The sequence below is a fragment of the Mus pahari genome, chromosome 2, assembly GCF_900095145.1.
Source record: "Mus pahari chromosome 2, PAHARI_EIJ_v1.1, whole genome shotgun sequence".
Classification (NCBI taxonomy): domain Eukaryota; kingdom Metazoa; phylum Chordata; class Mammalia; order Rodentia; family Muridae; genus Mus; species Mus pahari.
The window spans coordinates 57,597,091-57,620,393 of record NC_034591.1 but is presented as its reverse complement, the minus strand read 5'-3'; the positions used below and the strand labels follow the sequence as shown (position 1 = coordinate 57,620,393).

General features: G+C 47.6%; 2 protein-coding genes across 5 annotated transcripts in view; one reads left to right on the top strand and one right to left on the bottom strand.

Annotated features, from left to right (window-relative positions):
- Positions 1 to 328: 328 nt before the first annotated feature.
- LOC110316469 (peptidyl-prolyl cis-trans isomerase A-like) lies at positions 329 to 1,016 on the bottom strand. Its single transcript, XM_021190806.2, has one exon. The coding sequence runs from the start codon at positions 999 to 1,001 to the stop codon at positions 525 to 527; it is 477 nt and encodes a 158-aa protein (XP_021046465.1). The 5' UTR covers positions 1,002 to 1,016; the 3' UTR covers positions 329 to 524.
- Positions 1,017 to 9,527: 8,511 nt separating this feature from the next.
- The window catches only part of Kiaa1549 (KIAA1549 ortholog), a 125,433-nt gene continuing 111,657 nt past the window's right edge, over positions 9,528 to 23,303 (top strand). For all 4 annotated transcript variants that reach the window (XM_029534999.1, XM_029535001.1, XM_029535000.1 and 1 more), the window contains exon 1: positions 9,528 to 9,877. In XM_029534999.1, the coding sequence (XP_029390859.1) occupies positions 9,736 to 9,877 (142 nt within the window). In that variant the 5' untranslated portion in view covers positions 9,528 to 9,735. The remainder of the gene's footprint in view (positions 9,878 to 23,303) is intronic.

The window sequence follows — 23,303 nt, the reverse complement described above, 5'->3', positions numbered from 1 at the left end:
TCAGTCTTCCAAACCCTGCCATCTAGTCCTGAGACTGATATTAGAGAGGGTGTGACAGACCGTGAAGTCCTCTGCCTCGATGGGGCTGTCTTTGTTCTGAACTTGGGGAAGACCTTGCCTTCTAAACATTTATCTTCCTTTATTTTGTTATTTGAGATAGGATTTCACTCTGTAGTCCAGGCTGCCTTGGCCCCCTGAGTGCTGGGATGCAAGACGTGAGGCACCACAGCCACCCAAGATTTTTGGGCCGGCTAAGATTTTTTTTGACTGAAACGATAAATCTTTATCAAAGGAAACAATGTTCCAGATCATACCATCTTTTTTTTTATTTAGTTTTTATTCATAATCATAAACTTAACTTTGCCATCCAGCTAGACTTGAAGGGGAATGAGGAAAATATGGAACCCAAAGAACCTCAGTGAGAGCAGAGATTACAGGACACTGCGAGCAGATGGGGTAGGGGCGCTCTCCTGAGCTACAGAAGGAATGGTTTCATGGGTAAAATGCCTGCAAGTCAAAAGAAATTAGAGTTGTCCACCGTCGGAAATGGTGATCTTCTTGCTGGTCTTGCCATTCCTGGACCCAAAGCGCTCCACGGCTTCCACAATGTTCATGCCTTCTTTCACCTTCTCAAAGACCACATGCTTGCCATCCAGCCATTCAGCCTTGGCAGTGCAGATAAAAAACTGGGAACCGTTTGTGTTTGGTCCAGCATTTGCCATGGACAAGATGCCAGGACCTGTATGCTTCAGGATGAAGTTCTCATCCTCAAATTTCTCTCCGTAGATGAACCTGCCGCCAGTGCCATTACGGCGTGTGAAGTCACCACCCTGGCACATGAATCCTGGAATAATTCTGTGAAAGGAGGAATCCTTATAGCCAAATCCTTTCTCTCCAGGGCTCAGAGCACCAAAGTTTTCTGCTGTCTTTGGAACTTTGTCTGCAAACAGTTCGAAGGAGACGCGGCCCAAGGGCTCGAAGAACATGGTGAGGTTGACCATGGCTGCAGCAAGTGGCGAAAAGCGACAGTGGCGTCTGCAAAGCCCAGATCATACCATCTTAATACGACAGTTTTCAGTGTTGCAGTACTTCCAGTGAGGCACATTGTTTTATATTAGACAGTGAACTACATAGTAACGATTTAATTTTCATTTGTGTGTATGTGTGGTGTGACCATAGAGGCCAGAAGAGGGCGTCAGACCACCTATAACTGGAATTACAGGTGGTTGCGAATCCCTTACAGACACGCCCAGATGTTTGCCTCCTAGGTAATTCCAGAGGCTGTCAGTCAGGGTGTCCACTGCACGCTTTTGTTTTTGTCCAACAGTTGCTGCTAGTCTTTTATACGGGCTCCATTTCAGCTTTTCCACAGTCTTTCTTGAGTGCCTTGCCTTGGTCCTTTTCTCCTATCAAGTCCTCTCTTCTCAGGTGCAATTATACACTCTCATGGCTGTAGCTAACGACCTGCCATCGATGGTTTCTGAATGTGTCTTCGGCCTTTTGGCTGACTCATTCAAGCCCGGGCTCCTCCTCACCACAGTTCATGCTAGCTGGGCTCTCATGGTCAGAAGTTTGGATATTCAACTCTTCCTCTTGGGTTCGAACGAATCCAGCCTTGCCTAGTCAAAGGCTTTTTAGATAGGACACAAAAACCATGAGCCAAAAAAGGCAAGAAAGGCTGGCTTTCATCAAAGTGAGAAAATAAAAAAAGTCTGCTCTTTGAAATTTACCATTAGAAGGCTGAAAAGGCCCACTGCAGCCCGGGAGAAAATATTGCCAAAACATTCATCTGATGGAAGATTTGTACCAAAAATATGTAAATATGCTTACAAGTTGGCAGCAAGAAAAATGGCCCATATAGGATGTGTAAAAGATGTGAAAACACGGGGCTGGTGAGATGGCTCAGTGGGTAAGAGCACCCGACTGCTCTTCCGAAGGTCCAGAGTTCAAATCCCAGCAACTACACGGTGGCTCACAACCATCCGTAACAAGATCTGACGCCCTCTTCTGGAGTACTTACATATAATAAATAAGTAAAGCTCCAGTGAAGGCCCGGTGGGTACAAACACAGAACTCGGTGCTTAGCATCGTTATAATGTAAGAAAGAGTTATCTGTCCACAGCTCCTTGACCTATTTAATTAAAACCTCAATAAAGCTGGAGACATGCTTCATGGTTGCTCCTTCAGCCATTTGGGAGGGTGAGGATGGATGACAGAAAAGTCTGAAGTCAGCCTGGTAATTTAGTGAGACCCTGAAAATGTTATTCAGAGGTCTTGGGTTCTTGTTCCAGTACTGTAAAAACATAAGCAAAAGCTAATAAACACACACAAATAAAACCAAGTGTCAACAAAGACACGCCGGGGGTGGTGGGGCATGCCTTTAATCCCAGCACTTGGGAGGCAGAGGCAGGAAGATTTCTGAGTTCGAGGCCAGCCTGGTCTACAAAGTGAGCACCAGGACAGCCAGGACTACACAGAAAAACCCTGTCTCAAAAAACAAACAAACAAAAAATGCAAAAAACGCAAAAAACAAAACAAAACAAAAAACAAAGACTCAATAACTAGGATTTTCATATACTGCTAGCGGGAATGTAAATATATATACCACTTTGGAAGACAATTTATCAGTTTCTTATAAAGCTAAATATACATTTGCTATAGAATCTGGTAATTCTCTTCATAGGTATTCTCTTCATAGGTAAAAAAAAAAAGAAAAGAAAGAAAGAAAAAGAAAACAGAAGTTTATACAAACACTAGGAAATAAATAATAGCCAAGAAAGTGTAAACAACCCATATGTCCATCAGTTAGTAAAATGGGTAAACACATTGTGGTATGTCCATTCAAAGGAATACTGCTAAGCAACATAAAGGAACAAACCCATTGATACACGCAACAACTGCTATATACTAAATAACCAAGGCTCATAAAGTTGTATATATTTAACCTGGGTTTACTTTATCAGCTGGGCAGTGGTGGTGCATGACTTTAATCCTGGTAGAGGCAGGCAGGTCTCTGTACGTTTGAGGCCAGCCTGGTCTACAGAGTGAGTTCTAGAACAGCCAGGGCTACACAGAGAGACCCTGTCTGTAAAAACAAACAAACAAACAAACAACAAATCTCAAACAACAGCACAAAAGTTTTATATATTATAGGGGCTGGTGAGATGGCTCAGCAGGTAAGAGCACCCGACTGCTTTTCCGAAGGTCCCATTTATATGAAATTCTGGAAAAAGCAAAATTATAGATATGTAAGCCATATTATTGGAGATGTTAGAAATTTGTGTGTGTGTGTGTGTGTGTGTGTGTGTGTAGGGATATATGGCAACATGATACAAGGGAAATTTTAAGGCAATGGCGATGTTCTATATCTTGAATGGTGGTGGTTATAGAATCCCCCAGGCTTGTGAAGGCTCAGGGAACAGTTGTTTTTTTGTTGTTGTTTTGTGTTTTTGTTTTGTTTTGTTTTTTCGAGACAGGGTTTCTCTGTGTAGCCCTGGCTGTCCTGGAACTCACTCTGTAGATCAGGCTGGCCTCAAACTCACAGAGATCTACCTGCCTCTGCCTCCTGAGTGCTGGGATTAAAGGCTAGCACCACCACTGCACGGCTTCAGGGAACATTTTTAAAAGGTGAATTTCCTTGAGTTCAATTGCCTGACTAAATTTATCTAACTAAATTAAAGATAATTAAAAATGAAATAAATGAGAAGAGTTGAGGATGGGAGAGAAAGGGGGAAAGAAAAAAGCAAAGAAAAAAGGCAAGGAGGGAGAAAGACAGAAAAGAGGAAGGGGGAAAGGTAGGTGGGGGAAGGGAGAAACCATATACATCCGAGGAGGCCTTTCTGGGCTACATTGTTAGACCATGTAAATACTGAAAGTCAAAAAGGATGGATGAATCAGGGGAGAGCAGTCAGACATGGTTACAATGTATGTATGTATGTATGTATGTATGTATATATGCATGTATGTATGATATATTTATTTTCTGTGCATGGATAGATTGCCTCTGTGTGTGTGTGTCTGTAGACCCAGAAGAGGGCGCTGGATGACTGAGAATTGGAATTAGAAATGGTTGTGAACCAGCATGCAGGTTCTGGAAACTGAGCTCAGGTCCTCTGGAAAGGACCACTGAATAGTCTTTCCAGCCTCAAGAAATCATTTCTATTTTGAGTTAGGCTTTCTGAACTACATGTTGAACCAATTTTAAATTTTGATAGATAATGCCAGGATACCTTCCAAAATGCCTATATCGACTGACATTCCCTTCAGTAGGATTTGAGAATGCCCACTTCCCCATGTCCTTGTATAAATGGATACGATGAAAAATTTAAGCTTGCTGTCTTTGGTGGTGGAAGATGTTCATATCCTTCATGCCTCATGCATGCGGGATTGCAGTTTCCTGACTGGTCTTCCCTCCCTCTTCGGCCTTTCCTCTCCAAATGGTCTTATACATTGTTAATAGAGTCATCTTTCTTGTGCTTTATTCTAATAATAGCTCAAAAAAAATCTTTACTGATACTTCATCGCCTGCAGATGAAGCTCAGATCCTTTAGCCCTGTATTGGGTCTCGCTCTGTGTCTGTTCCACTCTTCTTGTCCATCAGCTCTTCTTTTCACTCTAACTGGATGCTTTCCATTCCTGACTACTCCGGAAAATCTGGGGAAGCTTTCACAACAGAGCGCTGCCCAAGCCTGAACTGGCAACATTTGAATTTAATTACTGGAGGTGTGGCCCAGGGATGGTATGCTTTATTCATCAAACTCCTGTTGACTTTAAGTTGTTGCTGGGGTTGTGATCCAAGGTTCCAGTTGAGCTAGAAAAAAATCTCATGTTCCTAATATTATGTATTTGTCCAGACATTCGTCTTCTTCGGGTGCAATCCTGCTAAATCTCATAGCTATCTAAGTCCTAAAGTCTACCTCATGTGCTGCTGAGAACTGGGAATTGAACCTAGGACCTCATGTATGCTAGGCGAATACTCTATCACTGAGCTACACCCCTGCTCATGAAGCTTTCCCCTATCCTCCTACCAAATACAAATGCCCCTTTTGAACATTTAGTGACACCATTCTAAACAGTGAAATCCTCTGCTTTGTAATAGAATCATTTTGAGGCTTATTTTTTTTTTTCCCCTCTACAAAACCATGGTGTTATGTAACAGTTTCCTCTGAGATGAACACATTCCACTCCGCAGGGAAGCTCCTTAAGCAGGAAGTGGGGGGAAAAAAAAAAGCCCAAACCAAAAACCAAACAAATGAACAAAAACTTCAAAAATAGCTTCAGGAAGTCCCTGAAACTGACAGATTCCCTAAGCCTCTCCCTTCCAGAGCAACAAAAGTTGAGAGTGCCCCTCAGAGGAGCAGAGCCCAGCTGCAAAGACTCTCAGACCAGACCAAAGCCTGGAAGAGACAGAAACCAGCTGAGCTGCCTGGAAGGGCTTTAGACCAACTGAGTCACTTGAAAGGGACACTCTCCAACACGTTGAACTTCCTGTGTGCTCTAGATCCCAGCTTTGTGAGCTGTCACCCATGCTGGGGTGGGCTTTGGTGACGTAGTTCGCTTGTTTGTGAGTCATTCCTGCTCCTGTGACCCCTAACCTATATTCCTGTAAATAATCCCAACAAAACTCATGGTTCACCAAGTCGGACTTTGGTGGTATCTGTACTTTGGTTAGTCATAGGTGCCCTGCCTGGGACAACACAACACATGGCTAATTACACTTCCTCAAGGCCCAGCACAATTTTGTGGGACAGCCTCAGTGGCTAAGTAAACAATTTTTGGATTCTTACCCTGGTTTGTTCTTTCTCATGCACAATTGCTCTGTGCCAGGCACGGTTTGCTCCAGTTGTCCAATGTCGTCTTGCTGTAGTGATTGTCATTGGCTCCTCTAGTTAGCCTGGAAGCGTTGTCTTTGCCCGCACACCATTCTTCCTTCAATTTTAAATTTCCTTTAATTTTAATTTTTGAGACAGGGTCTTACTATGCAGTCCTGGTTTTCCTGAACTTGCTATGTAGACCAGGCTTGTCTTGAACTCACAGAGATCTGCCTGCCTCTGCTTCCGGAGTGCCGGGATTAAAGGCCTGTGCTACCATACCCAGCCTCCCCTTTCCCCTTTAAAGATCTCCAAATAGCTGTCACCAGTGGGGTATTCTCTTTCTTGTCACCAGTCTGCTTTCACTGGAACGTAAGCACCATCAGAGAAAAGCTTCCTCCTGTCTGCTGTCTCCCAGTGCCCATTGTGGTGTCTGGCATATACAGCAAGAGCTCAAAGTGTGAGTGGAACTTAACGGAACGTGTGGGTCTTGTATCAGTTACCTTTGTTATCGCTGTGAGAAAATACTGACAGAAGCAATGTAGAGGAGGAAGAATGTCCGTGGGCTTGTAGTTTCAGGGGTATTGGTTCCTTGTGGTGGGGAAGATAAGGGACATTCCTGTGCCCAGGAGTTGTGGTTCCGCCTGTTCCTGCCATGGCCGGTTGGGAAGCAGAGCCATGCAGATAGGGGGCATCTGAAAAGAACTCATGCCCACAGTGAAATATCACAAGGTCTATGATGAGCATACAAACTCTGAAATAAAACACCCTCCTTTGCCCTTTAGTGTGAAGACCTTCCTTCTAACCTGGTGGGCTGAGTTCAAGGGCATCATTTAAAACTCCCTGTGTTTTGAAAGCATTCACTCAATTCTCTGTGACCCTGGAGTGTGTCTTTCCTTGGTTCTTTGCTTCATCCTATAGGATTTGTGTAGATACCCTTTCCACCTGTCAAAGCCCCATCACCACCTCTGCAAACAACCACTCCTACCCCACCCCATAGCCAGACACAACAGCCGTTGACCCACCTTTGGGAGGACAGACCTCAGGACGATGCCACAAGGACTCTGGAATTGAGTCGGGTTGAAGGAGTGGAATTATGGGGTCCTGGGCACTCAGGCATGGGAAGATGGATCCTGGTGGGTTTTCCTTTGGCTCCTCAGACTCTTGGGCCTGTGGGGTCCAGGTGCAGCTAGCAGAGGTCCAGAGCTGTGCCTGTTTTGCCCATACGTACGAGTAAAACTGACCTCACCGCTCTCCCTCCCCAAACCAGGCTAGAAGCCTGCTGAGGATCCATGCTGACTCTCCCTCCTAATGGTTGGTGCTTCACTTGTGGCTGAGGGAAAGCTCATCTCTCATTTATTTACACATAAAACGAGATTGGGTGAAAAGGTGTCTAAAAATTAATGCTTCTATCTCCTTTTATATCTCCCTCCCAGTATTAACAAGTCATACGCCGGGCGTGGTGGTGCATGCCTTTAATCTCAGCACTCAGGAGGCAGAGGCAGGAGGATTTCTGAGTTCAAGGCCAGCCTGGTCTACAAAGTGAGTTCCAGGACAGCCAGGGCTACACAGAGAAACCCTGTCTCAAAAAACTGAAACCAAAACCAAAACCAAAACCAAAAAAACCCCAAAACAACAACAACAACAACAACAACAACAACAACACCCCAAGTCATACAAAGCGCTAAGACATAGCCACTGTCCACTGCATGGTTTTGTATGCTCTGAGGCTGTGTCTTAATCCCTATTTTTAATCCAAATGTGCACACATGTGTGACTAGGTGTGGGGGCATGCATGTGCACTTGTGAATGCACTCAGACACACACACACACACACACACACACACACACACACACACACACTTCTGCTTCCCTTGGGCATTCATTCCTGCTGGGTCTGCAGAGTCACACTATCTGCCAGCTGAGCCCTGGGACTCATTTTGCTAGACACTGAGGGAGAATGCTCTAATTCCCCACAGAGTTTGGTTTTATGTTTTGAGAGCAGAGAGACCAAGGGACTCTAGGGACCCCCTTTTCCTTAGAAAGTTGATGCCCTGGGGTCCTTCCTGTTAGCCCAAGGTTGCATTTTTTTTTTTTTTGTTGTTAATTTCTAGCAGTGTCTGAGTTGACTCAGAATGGTGTGGAAGATTCCTTTCTTCCACACTCCGATGTCTAGTGCAGATGGAAACTTCCTGGAGGCTGAGGCCAATTGTAAAGGACACATAGATTCCCATCAATAAATATATAATGAAATCTTCCTGGGGTTGTGGGGGATTTTGTGTGGGGTGATAACATGTTAGAATGTCATTTTAATTTAGTGTGTGTGTGTGTGTGTGTGTACTAACAAGTTCATAAAAAAATAACATAACACAGTAGGACTCCAGGTGGTAGCCTGTGGCCAGGTGAGTAATTCAGAGAAAAGCCAGGAGAGAGGGGAGCCATACCTAGGGCTAGTGTGGTCAGGGTGCGGACGTGCTCAGACAAGCAAACTCCCCACTTGGGTATGCTGGAGACAACTCCGAGAATGTATGTCAGGGGTAGCAGGAGAGCAATGGATGGGGGTTGCTTATGACAGGTGACACAATGGAACGAAAAAATTAGGGTCATCAACAAAAGCTTGTAACCTAGATTCTCATCTCCCCTGAAATTTAACAGGTGCCTTTTTTTTTTTTTTTTTTTTTTCCCCCAGAACAGGAACTTTTGATTCTTTGCCTAGATAGATGAGTTTGCCCAGCAAAACTGGGTAGCATCTTTCTGGTTCTTTTGCCTACCTCACTGAAGAGCAACCTTGATCCTTGGCTAGTCTGGATGGCTGACATTTCCCACTGTCTGTCATAGTTTCTCCGTCAACAAGATACTTCTCTTATTCATGGCTTGCAGACCACGGCTGGTGCAACCTCTGAAATACAACTGTCCAAAATTGTGGTGTGTTCCAAGACCTCCCAACCTTACTCGGCCTTCAGAGTTAATGAACTTGGCTCTTAGCACAGAGACACATATTAACTCCCATCCACACCCCCATTTCCAAACTAGCTCCCAACAAGGTTTTTTCATCATATATTGGTTTCTTTCTTTCTCTTTCTTTCTTTCTTTCTTTCTTTCTTTCTTTCTTTCTTTCTTTCTTTCTTTTCTTTTCTTTTCTTTTCTTTCTTTTCTTTCTTTTCTTTCTTTTCTTTCTTTCTTGCCTGGATCTGTGTGTTTGTCTGTGTCTGTCCACCTTGATTCAGCTTCAGCAGCCCCTTTCTGAACTCACTAAGCTCAGGGCAGTAGGCCCAGGTCTTTCCAAAGGCCCACCTTTGCGAGGTGGCAGAGCTCTGGAAAGGCAAAGGATGGGCTGAGCCCTGTGCGCGCGTCCTCCCCAGCCCTTTCCAGCGGGCGGGCTCTGGGGAAGAGAGCCGACTTCTCTCGGCTTTGTCCGCTCAGCAGCCCCGGGTCCGCCAGGGACCTCGGCCGCCCCGCATACACACCTGCTGTCCGCCCCGCGTGGGCGGCTCGGGAGAAGCGTGCACCGGGTTTGCGACCGTCCCTCCAGCGCCCCGGGGGTGCGGGTGCGGGTGCGGGGCGGCGCCGTCCCGGGCGCCCTCCTGAGAGGCGGGTCCTGGGGGAGGGCGGGGATCGGGTCCCGCCTCGCCCTCCGCCGGGCCGCCCGCAGGCAGGCGCCGGGCCGGCCGGGAGGTGGTGCTCGCCTCCCCGCGCGGGGCCGTGCGTTGCCCGGCAGCGGCTGCGAGGCTCGGGAGGGGGCGGAGCGGCGCGGCCGGCGTGCAGCGGCCCCAGTCCGCGGATCCGGCCCGGCCCGCCCCCGCCTCGCCGGCCTCGCTGCGCGCCGGTGCGAGGCGCCCAGTCTCCGCCGCAGCGGCCGCCGGCGTCCCGGGCCCGAGCGAACCCACGCCCGGAGGCCGGGGTGCCGGGGAGCCGACGCGTGGCCATGGAGCGGGAGCCCCGCGCCAGGGTTGCACTGGTGCCGGAGCGGTGCGGCCGCGGGCCTTCCTCCCGCCACCGCCACCCGGGGCTGCTGTTCCCCGGCCTCTGGCTGCTGCTGCTCGCCGGGCCGGCCTCGTGCACCCCAGGTAAGCCTCGCCGAGCCCCCCGGGACGCGGCCGCCACCCTGGCCGCCTTCTCTGCCGCGCTCGTCACCCCCTGGCTCCCCCACCCGCCCATCCTCTTTTATTCTCCACAGCTCCCTCGCCCTCCTTACTGGAGATGCTTTCCTATTCTTCCTGGGCCCAACAAATAAAGGCATGGAAGAAATGAATAAATGCAAAGGGAAAAAGAGCGAGCGGTTTCTGACCGGTCTTGCTAAAAGGTCTGCAACCCTAGTCCATGTTGCCCTAGGCGGGTCTGGTGGTTTCTGCTCCGAAGATGCCTATTTTCTTTTTTCCCTTTGCAAAATGAAGGCACTGGAATTGTGTTTGTGCACGGTTGTGTGAAGGTGGCGTAGCGAATGTTTTGGGATACTTTTATTGTTGGGGCGAAGGGGTGCATCTGGTGTGTGTGCTGTAGGGCAGTTGTGCATTGCTGTGAACACCCAGTGTTACCCCAGATGCAAGCAAGCTGGCCGTGTCCCCCAGTGCGCCAGGACACAAAGAACATTCAAAGAAAAATCTCTTGGAAAGCGCCCTGGCCGTGGATCTTTCCAGGGAACTAGCTAGCTATTGGTATTACCTCCACAAAGACATTACAATGGAGTGTGAAAATATTTTGAGTCTGAAGTGTCAGGGCATGAAAGGAGTCATGGTTGGTTTTTATAATAGATGCAGTTTAGTGACTGTTCATCAGCACCGGATTAAGAGACATGATTTATGAGGCGTGTGGGTGGGTTTTGTTTGTTGAGGAAATGGTTTAATTCATGTTGCTTCTCTGAAATGTTTATTTGGCCACCCTGAGCATGCACTGGACGGTTGGCCTGGAGACCATCTCTGAGGTGACACAGGGCATCCTGTGATTGCCCCAGCACACACGTGCTTGGTTGCTTTGTGGGTGGGAAAGGGAAGGAGAAAGCAGTTTAGTTGGAGAGCTTCACTGCTCAGAAGAGATAGGAAAGCCACGAGAGCAGCCCAGAGCCCGCCTGCGTGTGGGAGCAGGGCCAGAGGACTGCCAAGTGGTTTGAAGGAAGTAGAACGCATTTGAAGGTGTCCCTTTGGCCCTACTGTGGGCATTATAACCAGTGCCACAAAGGGGATGGTGGAATACAAGCGAGGAAGGGACTAAAGGGAGCACAGGATGGGACCCATTCACTCACTCAGGAGGAAACTGAGGCAGAAGCACCTTGCTCAAGGTCACCGCCTGGATGATGAGAGGAACTGCAATAGCTCTCCACTCCCCTTTTCTTTCCGTGACCCACAGGCCGGGGTCACAGCCGAAGCCTCCAGAGATTTCCTGTAGCTGGGTGGAACGCTGCCTCAGGGAGCCACAGCAGAGGTAGGGTTGACAGAGTGGGCCTCAGTGGGTGCAGAAACGTTGCCTGAGCTAGCATCTCCTGTCTCAAGTCTCGTTCTGAGAATTCCAGTCCAGTGTCCCTTGGAGAGGAGTTAGGCCTTCTGAGAGCTCTTGACTTCAGCGTCAGCAGAGAAAGCTGGATTCTGCTGGATTTGACCGTGCTGGGACGTAGCTCACTAACTGTTTACACCGACGTGTGCCAGGTGCTGTGTGACCCGGTCACACTAAGGGTTAGGCTTTATGATCCCTGCTTAACTGAGGAGGACTTTTAACAGGTGTTTAGGAGAGTCTGGCTCCAGATTCTATGATACACTTAGCTTCCTGGCCCCCGCGTTTTCCCACTTGCATATGGTCATCTGAATGTTCTGGAGAGGTTCTAGGAGATAAAGTTGTTTTGCTAAACTTCAAGACACACAGTGGGTGTGTCTACACCGCCTCCCCGTTGTTTAGAAACCTCTTTTCTGGTTCTCCGCTACTCCTAATCCAAAATCCAGTTAGGAGATGTGAAGTTATATGTCTGTTCTAGAGCTGACATCACAGAGGTGAAGGCGGCATCCTTTCACTAAGTTGCTTCTCGTGTTTGCATAGCTGCCTCTGGGCAGGAGACACAGAGTGAGAAGCAGTGTCTGTGTAGCATCTAACTTCAGGGGCCCGGCCTCAAAACAAATCAAGTGGGGATGTGTGTGTCCACTCGGAGTGAACTGCTAGGCGGAGGGTCTTCAGGGATAACCTGAACGGTGATCTGATTGCAGGCTCTGGGAAGCCAGCTTGACTGGAGGGTGTCTTGGTAAGGTGTCTAGGTTGCTTGTGGGGTGCCTGGCCACGGCCAGCAGCTGTTGATCCTGGGACAAGCTGGTGTGTTTGGCCCAGGTTGTCCCTCGGTGGTACCAGGACCCTCTAGTCTTATGTCTTACTTTCAACAACAGCACAGGCAGGGAGACTTTGCTGAGGCCTGTCCTGGAGTGGTGGGGGTGAGGGGGTGGGGGTGGTGCCTTAATCTTGTTTGAGGTTCCTCTGGGAGGCAGCAGTCCCATGTCTGGCTAACAAGTCGTGTCCCCCTCCCCCCATCTTCAGCAGAGATGGACTTGATTTTCATGTGGGTCCCCTTGTCACAGTTTTCAGAGCAAGCTCTCTGCAGTATTGATTTGTTGTCTGTTTCTATTTCCTTTAGCATTTTTAGCATTTTAGCATTTTGCTGTTGTTTTGTTTTTTCTGGACGGGGTTTCTGGGACTAAAGGTTCAACCTCACCTGGTGATTTTTTTTTTTTTTTTAAAGAAAACATAAGTTTGGTCTTGACTATCTACTGTTGTGGAAACACCCCGGAATGCTGGGAGATTGCTTTTGAATATGGTGCTTTCAGGTAGACAGCCACCCACAGTGGAGGAGAGGATGGTGGCCCATTCCTTATTCAGGGACAGTTCGCCTTAAGAGTTAGGGTTATCATGAAATTGACAGCATGGCAGAATCTAGAAATTAAAGAAAGGTGCAGAAAACAGTCACTCAGGACTTGGGGTGTGCTCAGTGGTATAACATTGGGTAGCTTGCACTGGCCCTGGGTTCAATACCCAGGACAAGAAAGTAGGGAGCGTGGCTCACCCACAGTTCCATACATTACACTAAGTGGGTTAGGTTTTGTTTTTGTGGTGGAGTTTTGTTACATAACCCAGGCCTTAATATGTCGACCAGGCTAGTTTTAAATCTGTGACAGTCCTCCTGCCTTGGCCTCCTGTGTGTTGGTATTAAAGGCATGGGCTGCCACTGCCACCGCCTCTGCCACCATGACCACCACCACCATCACTACCACCATCACCACCACCACCACCACTGCCACTGCCCAGCCAAGCAGCTGTAAATGGGTCTTTGCCTCTCTCTGTTTTCCCATATCTATAGGTCTTTATTTTTAAGTATGTATTTGTAGAGTGGGAATGATAATGTGATTGATTAACTGTCAGGTGTGCCAGGCTGGCTTCCTGTGTGTTTGCTTGGCATGTGGGGTGTTCTGCGCATGCTCAGGACATGGTTGTTGAGTGAATCAGTAGTCTGAAAGTTGTAATGTTGGAAAAAGCCACAAAGGTTTATGCAGCTGATGTCCGTCATCACACCCATTGATTATTTGTATCAATCAATCAATCTATCTACCTCTATCTATCTATCTATCTATCTGACACAGCGTCTCTCTATGTAGTCTTGGCTATTCTGGAGCCCTGCTGTGTAGAACTCACAGAAATCCTATCTCTTCCTAACCAGTGCTGGGATGAAAGGTGGATCCTTTGATTATTTTTAAACACTTTTGTCTGCTAAATTTGTAATACATTGTTTTAGTTTTCCCATTTTGCATTTCTTTAGTGTTGATTTTTTTTTTTTTGCTTATTTTGTATTTGTAGTAATTAGGTAATTAACTTTTGAGGCACAGTCTAATATAACTCAGCCTGGGCTCAAGCTCACTCTGTAGTTGAGGATGACCTGACCATGATCCTCCTGCCTGGCCCCCACCCAGGCCCCCCAGTGCTGGGACTGCAGGCAAGCTTCTCTGTGCCCCATTTTACACTCAGGGTTTTGTGCATGCTAGACAAGCGCTTTCCCAGCCGGGCCACATCCCCAGCGCTTTTACACTTTACATAATTGAATAGAAAAGTGTGTTTGCGGGTATCCACATGTGCCGTGGTGAGCGTGTGGAAAGCGGAAGACAACTTTGTATAGTTGCTTCTTCTACTTCTCCTTGGTTCTGGGATGAGACTCAGGTGGCCTGGCCGCCAGTGACGAGCATCTGGACCTGCTGAGTCATCTCCCTGTCCCCACTTTTTACATAATCTTGAGACACTGAAGTGTGCAGTTACTGTGATTAGCAGGATCTGCTTTTTCTTTGTGTAATTTTTTTTTTTCTTGCATTTATGCCAGGGCTTGTTCAGGTTTTATCTGACTTGATGAGCTACTGGTCGTTTCAAGGTGGCTATTTGCTAGACCTAGTTTAGAATTGTAAGCAAGGACTTAAACTGTGTGGCACCTGTGGTTCCTAGCCTCCTGCACCCTGTTATTTGGAGTTGGGGAATGCTTGTTAAGAGGTTAAACTACTGAAACAGGGTGGGTGTTGCAAGCCATTCATTTCAGCACTTGGGGGTAGGGGCTGGAGGAGCTGAGTTTGAGGCCAGCCTGGTCTACATAGAGAGACTTTGCCACAGACAGGAACAGAACCCAAAACAACAACAAAAGGATTTACATTTCTGGAGCACATCTTCCCCTAAATTCTAATCTCTTGATGGTATCTGGGGATCTTTATCATAACAATTTAAAGCTTGTCTGTAGGGATTTAATACTTTGGGGCTGTCTTAATGTAAACCCATCACACTAATAATTAATAGCGACAGTTTTCATGTCTTGTGGTTTTCTTTTTTATCTTGGGTTTTATTTATTTTATGTGTATGTGCACAGGTGCCTTCGAGGCCAGGAAGGGCACTGAATCCCCTGCATCGGGTTACAGTCGTGAGCCACCATGTAGCTGCTCAGGTTTGAACTCAGGCCCTCTACAAGAACAGAAGAGCTGTGAACAGCTGAACCATCTTTCTGGCTTCATGGCTGTCTTTTTACCAATAGAACATTTGAATTAAACTGTTCTGTTGAAGTTGGTTTTGGTCTGTCTCTGGTTGCTTTTGGTTTTCGTAGGGTCCCAGGTAGAAGGACACTGCTTTGACTCTCCCTCCTGGCTTCTGGGCGTTGCAGCCATAGTCAGGAAGTGCCTTCCTTAGGCCTGAAAACAGAAACCCCATCAGGGAGCTGTTAAAAGTCACCGGGGACTTGGGAGCAGGGGTTTCTGTCTGCCCTGGGTGATAGCAGCAGCTAATTACTGTGGTTATAATTACACCAGGTGGCTCTTCCTAGCGAGGAAAATGCAGTTCAAACTACAGGGGCTGTTTGCAGGTTGTGACCCCAGCCTTTCATCTGGAGCCCACCAGGATGCGATTTCCCCTCTGGGTGCTTCTGGACAGATGAGAAACTCAGAGTATATGCCCTTCTGCCTGTACCGTACTGTGGGACCACAGACACGCAGCCTTGTCCACCTCAGGGCTACAGAGCCACACTCTCCTTTTGGCTATCTTAAATGCCTTGGAAATGTATAGATGCAACTGACCTGCCCACCCCTGAGTGTCTCTCCTCTCTCTCTCTCTCTCTCTCTCTCTCTCTCTCTCTCTCTCTCTCTCTGTGTGTGTGTGTGTGTGTGTGTTCTCTTTGTCCATTAGATATGCCAGGCTAATGATCTGATGAAGACAGATTCCTCTTCTCATTTCATTAACAACCAAAAATAAATAAATAGATAGATAGATAGATAGATAGATAGATAGATAGATAGATAAATGACTAAAGTGTTGTTTTGTTTTGTTTTCTTGGAGATAGGGTCTCGTGTATCTCAGGCTGACTGCTCACTTGATATGTAGTTGAGGATATCCTTGAACTTCTGATCTACTTCCTAAGTGCTGGGATTACAGATCACCATGCCTGGTTTACATAGTTCTGGGATGAAACCTATGGCTTCAAGCACTCTAGCCAAGTACCCTATCCCCAAATCTTGTTTTAAAAATCTGTCTGCTACAAGCCTGCTGCTTCACGCATGTAATCACAGTTTTGTCAGGAGGCCGAGGGGAGAGAATTGAAAATATGAGTGATGCTAACCTGGTAATTAAATGGGACCCCCCCATCTCAAAGTAAAACTGAAGAAAGGCAGGCATGAAGTGTCATGGCTCAGCAAGAAGGTGCTGGCTGCCAGGCTTGGTGACCTGAGTTTGGTTCCTGGGACCACATGGTGGAAGGAGAGAACTGAGTCTAGAAAGTTGACCTTGGATCTCACGTGTGTGCCCATACACATGAAGAATGAATAATAACGCTACCAAAAACTGGGGGAAATGAAAAACAAAGACAGGACTTGTGGGAGGCTGGGATGCAGCTCGGGGTACAGTATAGCTGCTGCCTAGCACGTTCCTGTTTCCTCCATCTCTGTTGACAGTGTTGTGGGTCCTGAGCACTGTGGCCTGCAGCTTCAGGCATCTGCCTGCATTGGTGAAGATGTATGTCCCTGGTCCCACTGTCCCTCACATCCCAGCAGCAGCTCCCGGCAGATCGAGTTTGCAGAGTCCCACCCTAGATGTTCTGAATTGAAATCTGAATTTGCCAGGTTCCTAGATTCTTGTGCACCCCACAGTTCAAGGTGGAGAGGCCCGGAGTGCGGAGGAAATGCTTCCTGTTCCAGCCTCCTGGGGCTTAAAAGTCCTGTTCTCTCAGCTTTCTGTGGTCAGGGACAAAGGCAATACTCAGTATAGTGGCTGCCCCCAGGACTCCACTTTGGTCCTCTTGACAGCCATTTAATAGGTTTGAAGTGATGTCTCCCTATGGTTGGATCAGTGATGTCTCCCTATGCCTGGATCAGTGATGTCTCCCTATGCCTGGATCAGTGATGTCTCCCTACAGTTGGATCAGTGATGTCTCCCTACAGTTAGATCAGTGATGTCTCCCTACAGTTAGATCAGTGATGTCTCCCTATGGTTGTATCTTGCTTTACACCGAGATGATTACTGATACTGATCACCTTTTATGTACTTCTTGGTCGTTTTTTAGATCTTGAAAACTTTCTGTTCAGATCCTCTGCCCTTAAACTTACTAGAATGGCACCACTTCTTTTGGGCAGTGCTCGCATCCTGGTTGCTGTTAACTGTGTTGGCGTGGATATAATGGCTCGTGGGTATTTCTGAGTATTGGTGATGCAGTGGCCCAATGTGGCCAATAAAAGAGGTAGAGGGTTGGTTGTAGACCCTAAATTCTGCCTTTCCCAGGTGATCTTGCAGTACCACAGAGGCTGTTTCTCACTCCAGGGGAGGCCCGTGTTGGAGAGGGTTCAGGCCTTCATCAGGCAGATGTCTACCATTTTGGGAGCTTGCTGTGTGGGCTCAAGAGATGTAGTTAAGACAGTAAGAGGGTGAAATAGACAGGGAGAAGACAGTCTTGGGATTGGAGGAGACAGATGTTGGAAGGGAGGCAGAGAGCGCAGGAGTGTATTTGCTCACGTTTGGGAGAAATGGGAGCCAGGGCAAGCATGAAGAAATTCATTCTAGAGAGGAAGAAACTAGAAGCCGGTCCAGGCAGCAAGCTCTGGTGGCAGACATGCCTTGAGTGAGTGACTATTCATGGAGGGAGGGAGGTGTTGAGAGGGGAGTACGTGGAGGTGGGACGGGGAACTGAGAAGTCGCTGTTGCTGTCCACAGGAGGAGAGAGGAAAGAAGGGCAGGGCAGGCAGGGAGCTGGAAGGATCCTCTTGGTAGTAGTCCCGGTGGACAGGCCAGCGGCTTGGTGGAGGATGAGCAGGTAGTGCTGGTTCTGAGTTGGTCAGGGCTAGTGGGGAGGCAGCCTTTCCTGTGGTGGGCTGTTCCCAGCCCTGTACCATCATTTGGAAAGGCTTGCCAAGGCCTTGTTTTTGCTTCTCTTGTTTGGGCCTGCGGAAAGAGCCCTTCATCACTTAGCGTTTCAGGTATGGGGATTAACTTTGGAGCCAGACAGTCTGAAGGTCTGCTTTAAAATGCTGGGGAGCTTTCAAAGGGTGGAGGAACTGAAAACATAGAACAAATGATCTTCTGGAGTCAGCGCTGGGGAACTTGGGCAAAGCCCAGGAACCCAGGGTTCACTGCTCCAGTGTGGTCCCCTAAACAAGCATCAGCATGATCATCACCTAGGGGCCTGTCAGAAACTCAGGCTCAGCAGGACAGGTAACCCTCAATGCCTGAAGTCCCAGCTCTCAGGAGGAGGTCAGCCTGGGAACACATGGAGCTAGAGGACAGTCTGGGCTACTGTAGACAGTGCCCTTACCCAGCCTACTGCGTGAGCTACCTTTGAGGCATCCCTAGGTAATTTGTGTGTTCCCTAAGGTTTGGAAGCTCTAGCCTCAGCAGGTTCTGGATGAGTTTGGGTGCATTTCAAAGATTTCTAGTTGCTTCCTAATTAGTGGGGTGTCTTCAAGTTGTAAAAGCCCAACCCAGATTTCTAGGGAATTGGAGGGTAGAAGCCTGCCTGGTGTCTGGCTGGATCAGGAGTCTGCTCCTGTTCTGAGCTTCTCTACGGGGCACCAGTATGACTAGTTCTGATTTCCTAAACTGTGTAGAAAGAGTCAAGTGGGCTAGCCACCAAGGATTACAGAAACCCGTTGAGATTAGGGAACAAATGGTGACCAGGGCCTGGGAGGGAGCGCATAGAGATTTGGATAAAGTTCCAGAGTTTCAGTTTGCTAAGGGGAAGTGTTTAGGAAGTTGGTTGTTTACAAAGTAACAATAGTGGTGGAGTGGGCTAATTGTTTCAGAAGTAGGAGTGAATATCAGAGTCTCAGTAAGTGGGAAGAACTCCAGTCCCAGGCAGGTGATGGGGTGGGGGGTAGGACCCATCAGCAGCTGGTGGCCAGGACAGTGGTAACAAAGTTTCCCTGATTCTGTGGTTACTAGCATAAATCTCCAGGCTGCCCTAAATCAGTATCGCTTTGCCCTGCCTCACTTAACTGCCCCCATGCCCCTTCTCACTATGAAGTTGTTGAGGGTTTTTTGTTGTTTGTTTGTTTTGTTTTGTTTTTTTTCCCTTGAGCAATTGTTGGCTGGAGCCTGGGCAGGGCAAGGGAGCTGGACAGAGGGTGGGAGTTTTCATCCTGAGCCTGCAGAGCAGCTCATACAATTGTAATAAATGTGGTGTGTGTGTGTGTGTGTGTGTGTGTGTGTGTGTGTGTGTGTGTAGTTTCTTTGTGTGTGTGTCAGGGCTTTGTTATACTCTTCGATCCAGGTGATCCTCCTGCTTCTTAAAGAATTAGTAAGCTGGGTGTGGTGGCGCACACCTTTAATCCCAGCACTTGGGAGGCAGAGGCAGGCGGATTTCAGAGTTCGAGGCCAGCCTGGTCTACAGAGTGAGTTCCAGGACAGCCAGGACTGCACAGAGAAACCCTGTCTTGAAAAACCAAAAAAAAAAGAAAAAAAAAAAAGATTTTGTAAAACCCCACTGTTCTCTGCAGCCCTTAGAATTGGGCTTTTAAATGTTTTTTTTTTTTTTTTTTTTATGTGTTTTGAGGGTTACAATAGTTTTATTGGTTTTCCTCCCTGATTATAAAAACAGTATGCATTGGTTGCAATAATTAGTACTTGCTGTTCCTCTGACTAGAACATTCTTACCTCAGATTTTATCTGCAGTTACTTCCCTTCCTACAGGTCCCTTGTCAGCTCCCACACGGTCAAAAGAGGCATTCTCCAGCAGGAAGGCTTTCATCACTCCTAAGCTCCTGCCTGCTCTGGTCCCCACCCATGTTTCTGTCTGTTTATTCTCAGACCCTTTCACTCGACCGTAGGCTGCAGCAGGACAGGCTTGTGTTGCTCAGTGTTTTGGTTTTGTATCCTTTGCCTATCTATGTATCGATTGCCCCGTGTGCTGGGCCCTCGGGCTGTACCACATGTTACTAAGTGGAACTAGTAGTACATTAGTAGGTAGAGCAAAGAAGTAGAGGGACTTGCAGATTCAGTGTGGGATGTTGGAGACCCCCATTGCAAGGTGCCTAAGTTAGTGTGCTGCGGTATCCAGAGGACCACCGACGGAGGGCCTTAAATGGCAGAAGTGATGATCTTCTGCTGGAATTAGTGGTGTTGCCACAATCTCTCTGCAGGTGCTGAGACTGGATCTGTTCCAGGCCACACTCATGGCTGTGGCAGCTCCTGGTTTGCGGTGGTATCACTCCGTCTTCCCTGTGCGTCATTTGAAATTTTACCTTTTTGTAAGGACAGTCATGATAGATCAGAGGCTCACCTACTTATGCCTGACCTCATATTAATTAATTATATCTGTGGTGACCGGTTTCTACATGAGATCATACTCTGAGATACTCTGGGTTAAGAATTTGTAGTTGTTGTTGTTGTCGTCGTCCAGCTCGTAGCATTGCTGTTTGAACTAAAAGCTGAAGCAGGCAAGAGAGTGCCCAAAGGTCTTTCAGGGGACAGTGTCCCCAGCAGAGGACATGGCTGTGCATGAACCTTAAGGCAGGAATGTGTCCAAGATTAGGTCTCTAGTGTGAAGTGTGGAGGAGGGAGGATCGGGGATTAGATATGAGAGGAAGAGATCCTGGGCGTAGAGGCTCATAAGAAGGCTGCCGTCAAAGGGTGACTAGATTACAATGTAGAATGCTGTTCGTTGAGCACATTCAGATGGTTAGAAAAAGTTATAAACTAACAAGCAAAAATTGCCTCATACCCCGCCATACCAGATAATTGCTGTGGCATTTTGGCGTGTCTCTTTTTAGTTTTTCACACATATGAACGCACAGGGACACACACGCGAAACAGTGGTGTCATATCCGACACATTGTTTGGCAGTTTGCGTATCCCCGCTTCACGCTCTGTTGTGGGATCTTGGTGTTTGTACCACAAGCCAATTTATCCCGGCTGTGGATGTTCTCTGCCTCACTTAGCCAGTGGTCTGTTGCTGCATCGTAACTCTCGAGTGTTGCTACTGTACATACATCTTCACACACTTTCCTAATAACTTCTGCAGGATAAATTCCCAGAAATAGACTCACTGGCCTAGGCAGTGTGCACACATTAAATTTTGCTGCACTTTGCCAAGTTGCTCTCTAGAAAAGTTGAAGCAATCCATATTATCTCTAGCAATGCCTCAGCAATGCCAGTGGTTTTCTTTTCTCTTTTTAATCCCTCTGAATACAGCCTGTTACCTATCTATCATCTTTGCCAAGCTCACAGGTAAGACACGGTCTTCGTAACTGTTGCGTTTCTTTGCTTGCTGATTGGCATTTGAAGCTTTGATGAAGCTCCCCTTGCACGCTCTTTCTCTGGTTTTCTGTAGACATCCCAGGGCTGAGGGATTACCCAGGGGGTTCGGTGGGTAAGGTGAGTGAGCATCGGTGATCACTGGGCGGCCTGAGCTCAGGGACCCAGCCCTCATGTGAAAGCTTTTTATACCACTAACCCCAGAGCTATGGTGGGTGGAGATAGGAGGATTGCCGGGGATTGCTGGCTGCCAGCCTAGTTCCGAGTTAATTGACCCTGACTCAAAGGGAGTAAGACGAATAATAGAGCACACCACCTGATAGACATCACTCTGGCCTCGGAGCATGTGCACAGGTGTATACACATGTGCTCAAGCGTGTGCGCGCGTCCACGTCCGCTTGCTCAAACCCCAGAGCTGTGCTGGGAAGAACAATAATAGCCAAGGCAAGCATGGTGGGAGGCAGTAGAGCTCTTGTTTCATCTATAGAACAGCTTTCTAAGAGAGACGTTCTTGCCACTCCGATTGCACAAGTGAAGACAAACCTCAGAGGGGTTCACCAACTTGTTCAAGGCCACACAGCTAATGTCCTCTCAACTCTGGAATGAGTGTGCATATACCCCAGCTAGACTCCTGCCGTCTGGGCCGTGTTAGTCAATGATGCTACGGTGTCTCCCATGGTGTTCGTTCACAGGCTTGGCTTGCTTGGTGGAGTAAACCCTGTAGTTCCAGGGTCAAAGCCCGTTGTGACTCCAGGAGAGCACGATGCTGGGGGCATGGAACAAGCCTTGACCCATGGAACAGCCCTGGTCATAGAAGGCTCATACCAAACCTCAGTTGAGAAAAATGAATAAGGCAGGCTTTCCAGAGCTACAGAGTCACATGCAGAGATATTTTGTCTTGTTTTAGCAATTGAACATTTAACAGTAACAATTTCAAAAACTGGAAGTTCCTCTTCCAGAGTGTGTTCTGTCATTTCCAGTCTGGAGGATAGTCTTCCATGGCATTGAGTGACATTTGCTCCCTGTGTTTTCTCCTTTACTGAGGCTTAGATCCCATCCTCGTGGTGGTTTTGATAACATTGTTACTCTCTGTGGTTTCTTTCTGACGGCCAAGTGTGTGGTTCTATTTCTTCTTTGATCATAAATTAGCATGTGCATCTGGTTTAAAAATCAATTTCTCATTGAGTTTCCAGTTTTGGCAGGAGGGAGTCAGAGCTTTCAGACAAGTATCTTGTTCAAAACCAACAGTCGAGGCTGGAGAGATGGCTCAGTGGTTCATGCAGAGGACCTGGATGTGGTTCTCAGCTCCCACATGATGACTCATAACTGCCTGTAACTTCACTCCCAAAGATCTGGTGTCCTCTTCTGGCCTCTCTGGTCACCAGGCATGCATGTGGTGCACAGACATACATGACGGCAGAATACCTATACACATAAAAATAAAATAAAAAAAAAAAATTAAAAACAAAACCCAAAACAACCAGCACAGCAAGTCATTTTTTCGTGATTTCTCCACCTTTTGAGCTTTCTTAAGTTCTAAGGGGAAAACAAACAAACAAAAACCAGTGTGGCCATCCTGGTGGGGTCTTCTTGGGTTGCTGCTTTTTGCTGTGAGGATGAATAGACCTCTCTGGACCCAGGAGAGGAACATTCACTGAAGACCTGAACCAGAGGATGAGAGGCACCATCTCTAACTACAGTGCAGGCATGGCAGTCGTCATGGGAAAGTACGTGAGGGATTGTTAAGTAGCTCCCGCATCATAGAACCTGACAGCTGGCAAGTTGCATAAATATTCATATATGTATCAGTTTCTACTTCTGTAGTTCTGACGGGATGCTCCAGGGCCCACAGTTTAAGGATGCAGGCTGTAGGAGGCAGAGACTGACTGTCAGCGCATAGCTAACAGGATGCGTGTCAGATGCTTATTATTCTGTTTGAGATTACGATTCTGCAGAGGGAGCTGGGACTTGGGAGTGGTGCCCAGCCCTCAGCCAGGAGCATGTGCAGATGTGCGAGGGTGTGCATGCCTACACACAGACAGGATAATATGTGGGTGCTTAGGAAGGGAGGCTGAGCAGTAGGGGGTAGACCAAGGAGAGAGAAGGGACAGGACAGATCAGGATGGATCTGCAAGTGACCATGGGAAGCCAGCTGCACTCAGAGTTATGTGCCTTGAGGGTCGGTTGAGCTTTGTGAAGGGACTTTGAATTTCTGGTCATTCCCACTGCAGGTCTCTTGGCTGTGTTCCATATCAATGTTTATGTTCAGTTCAT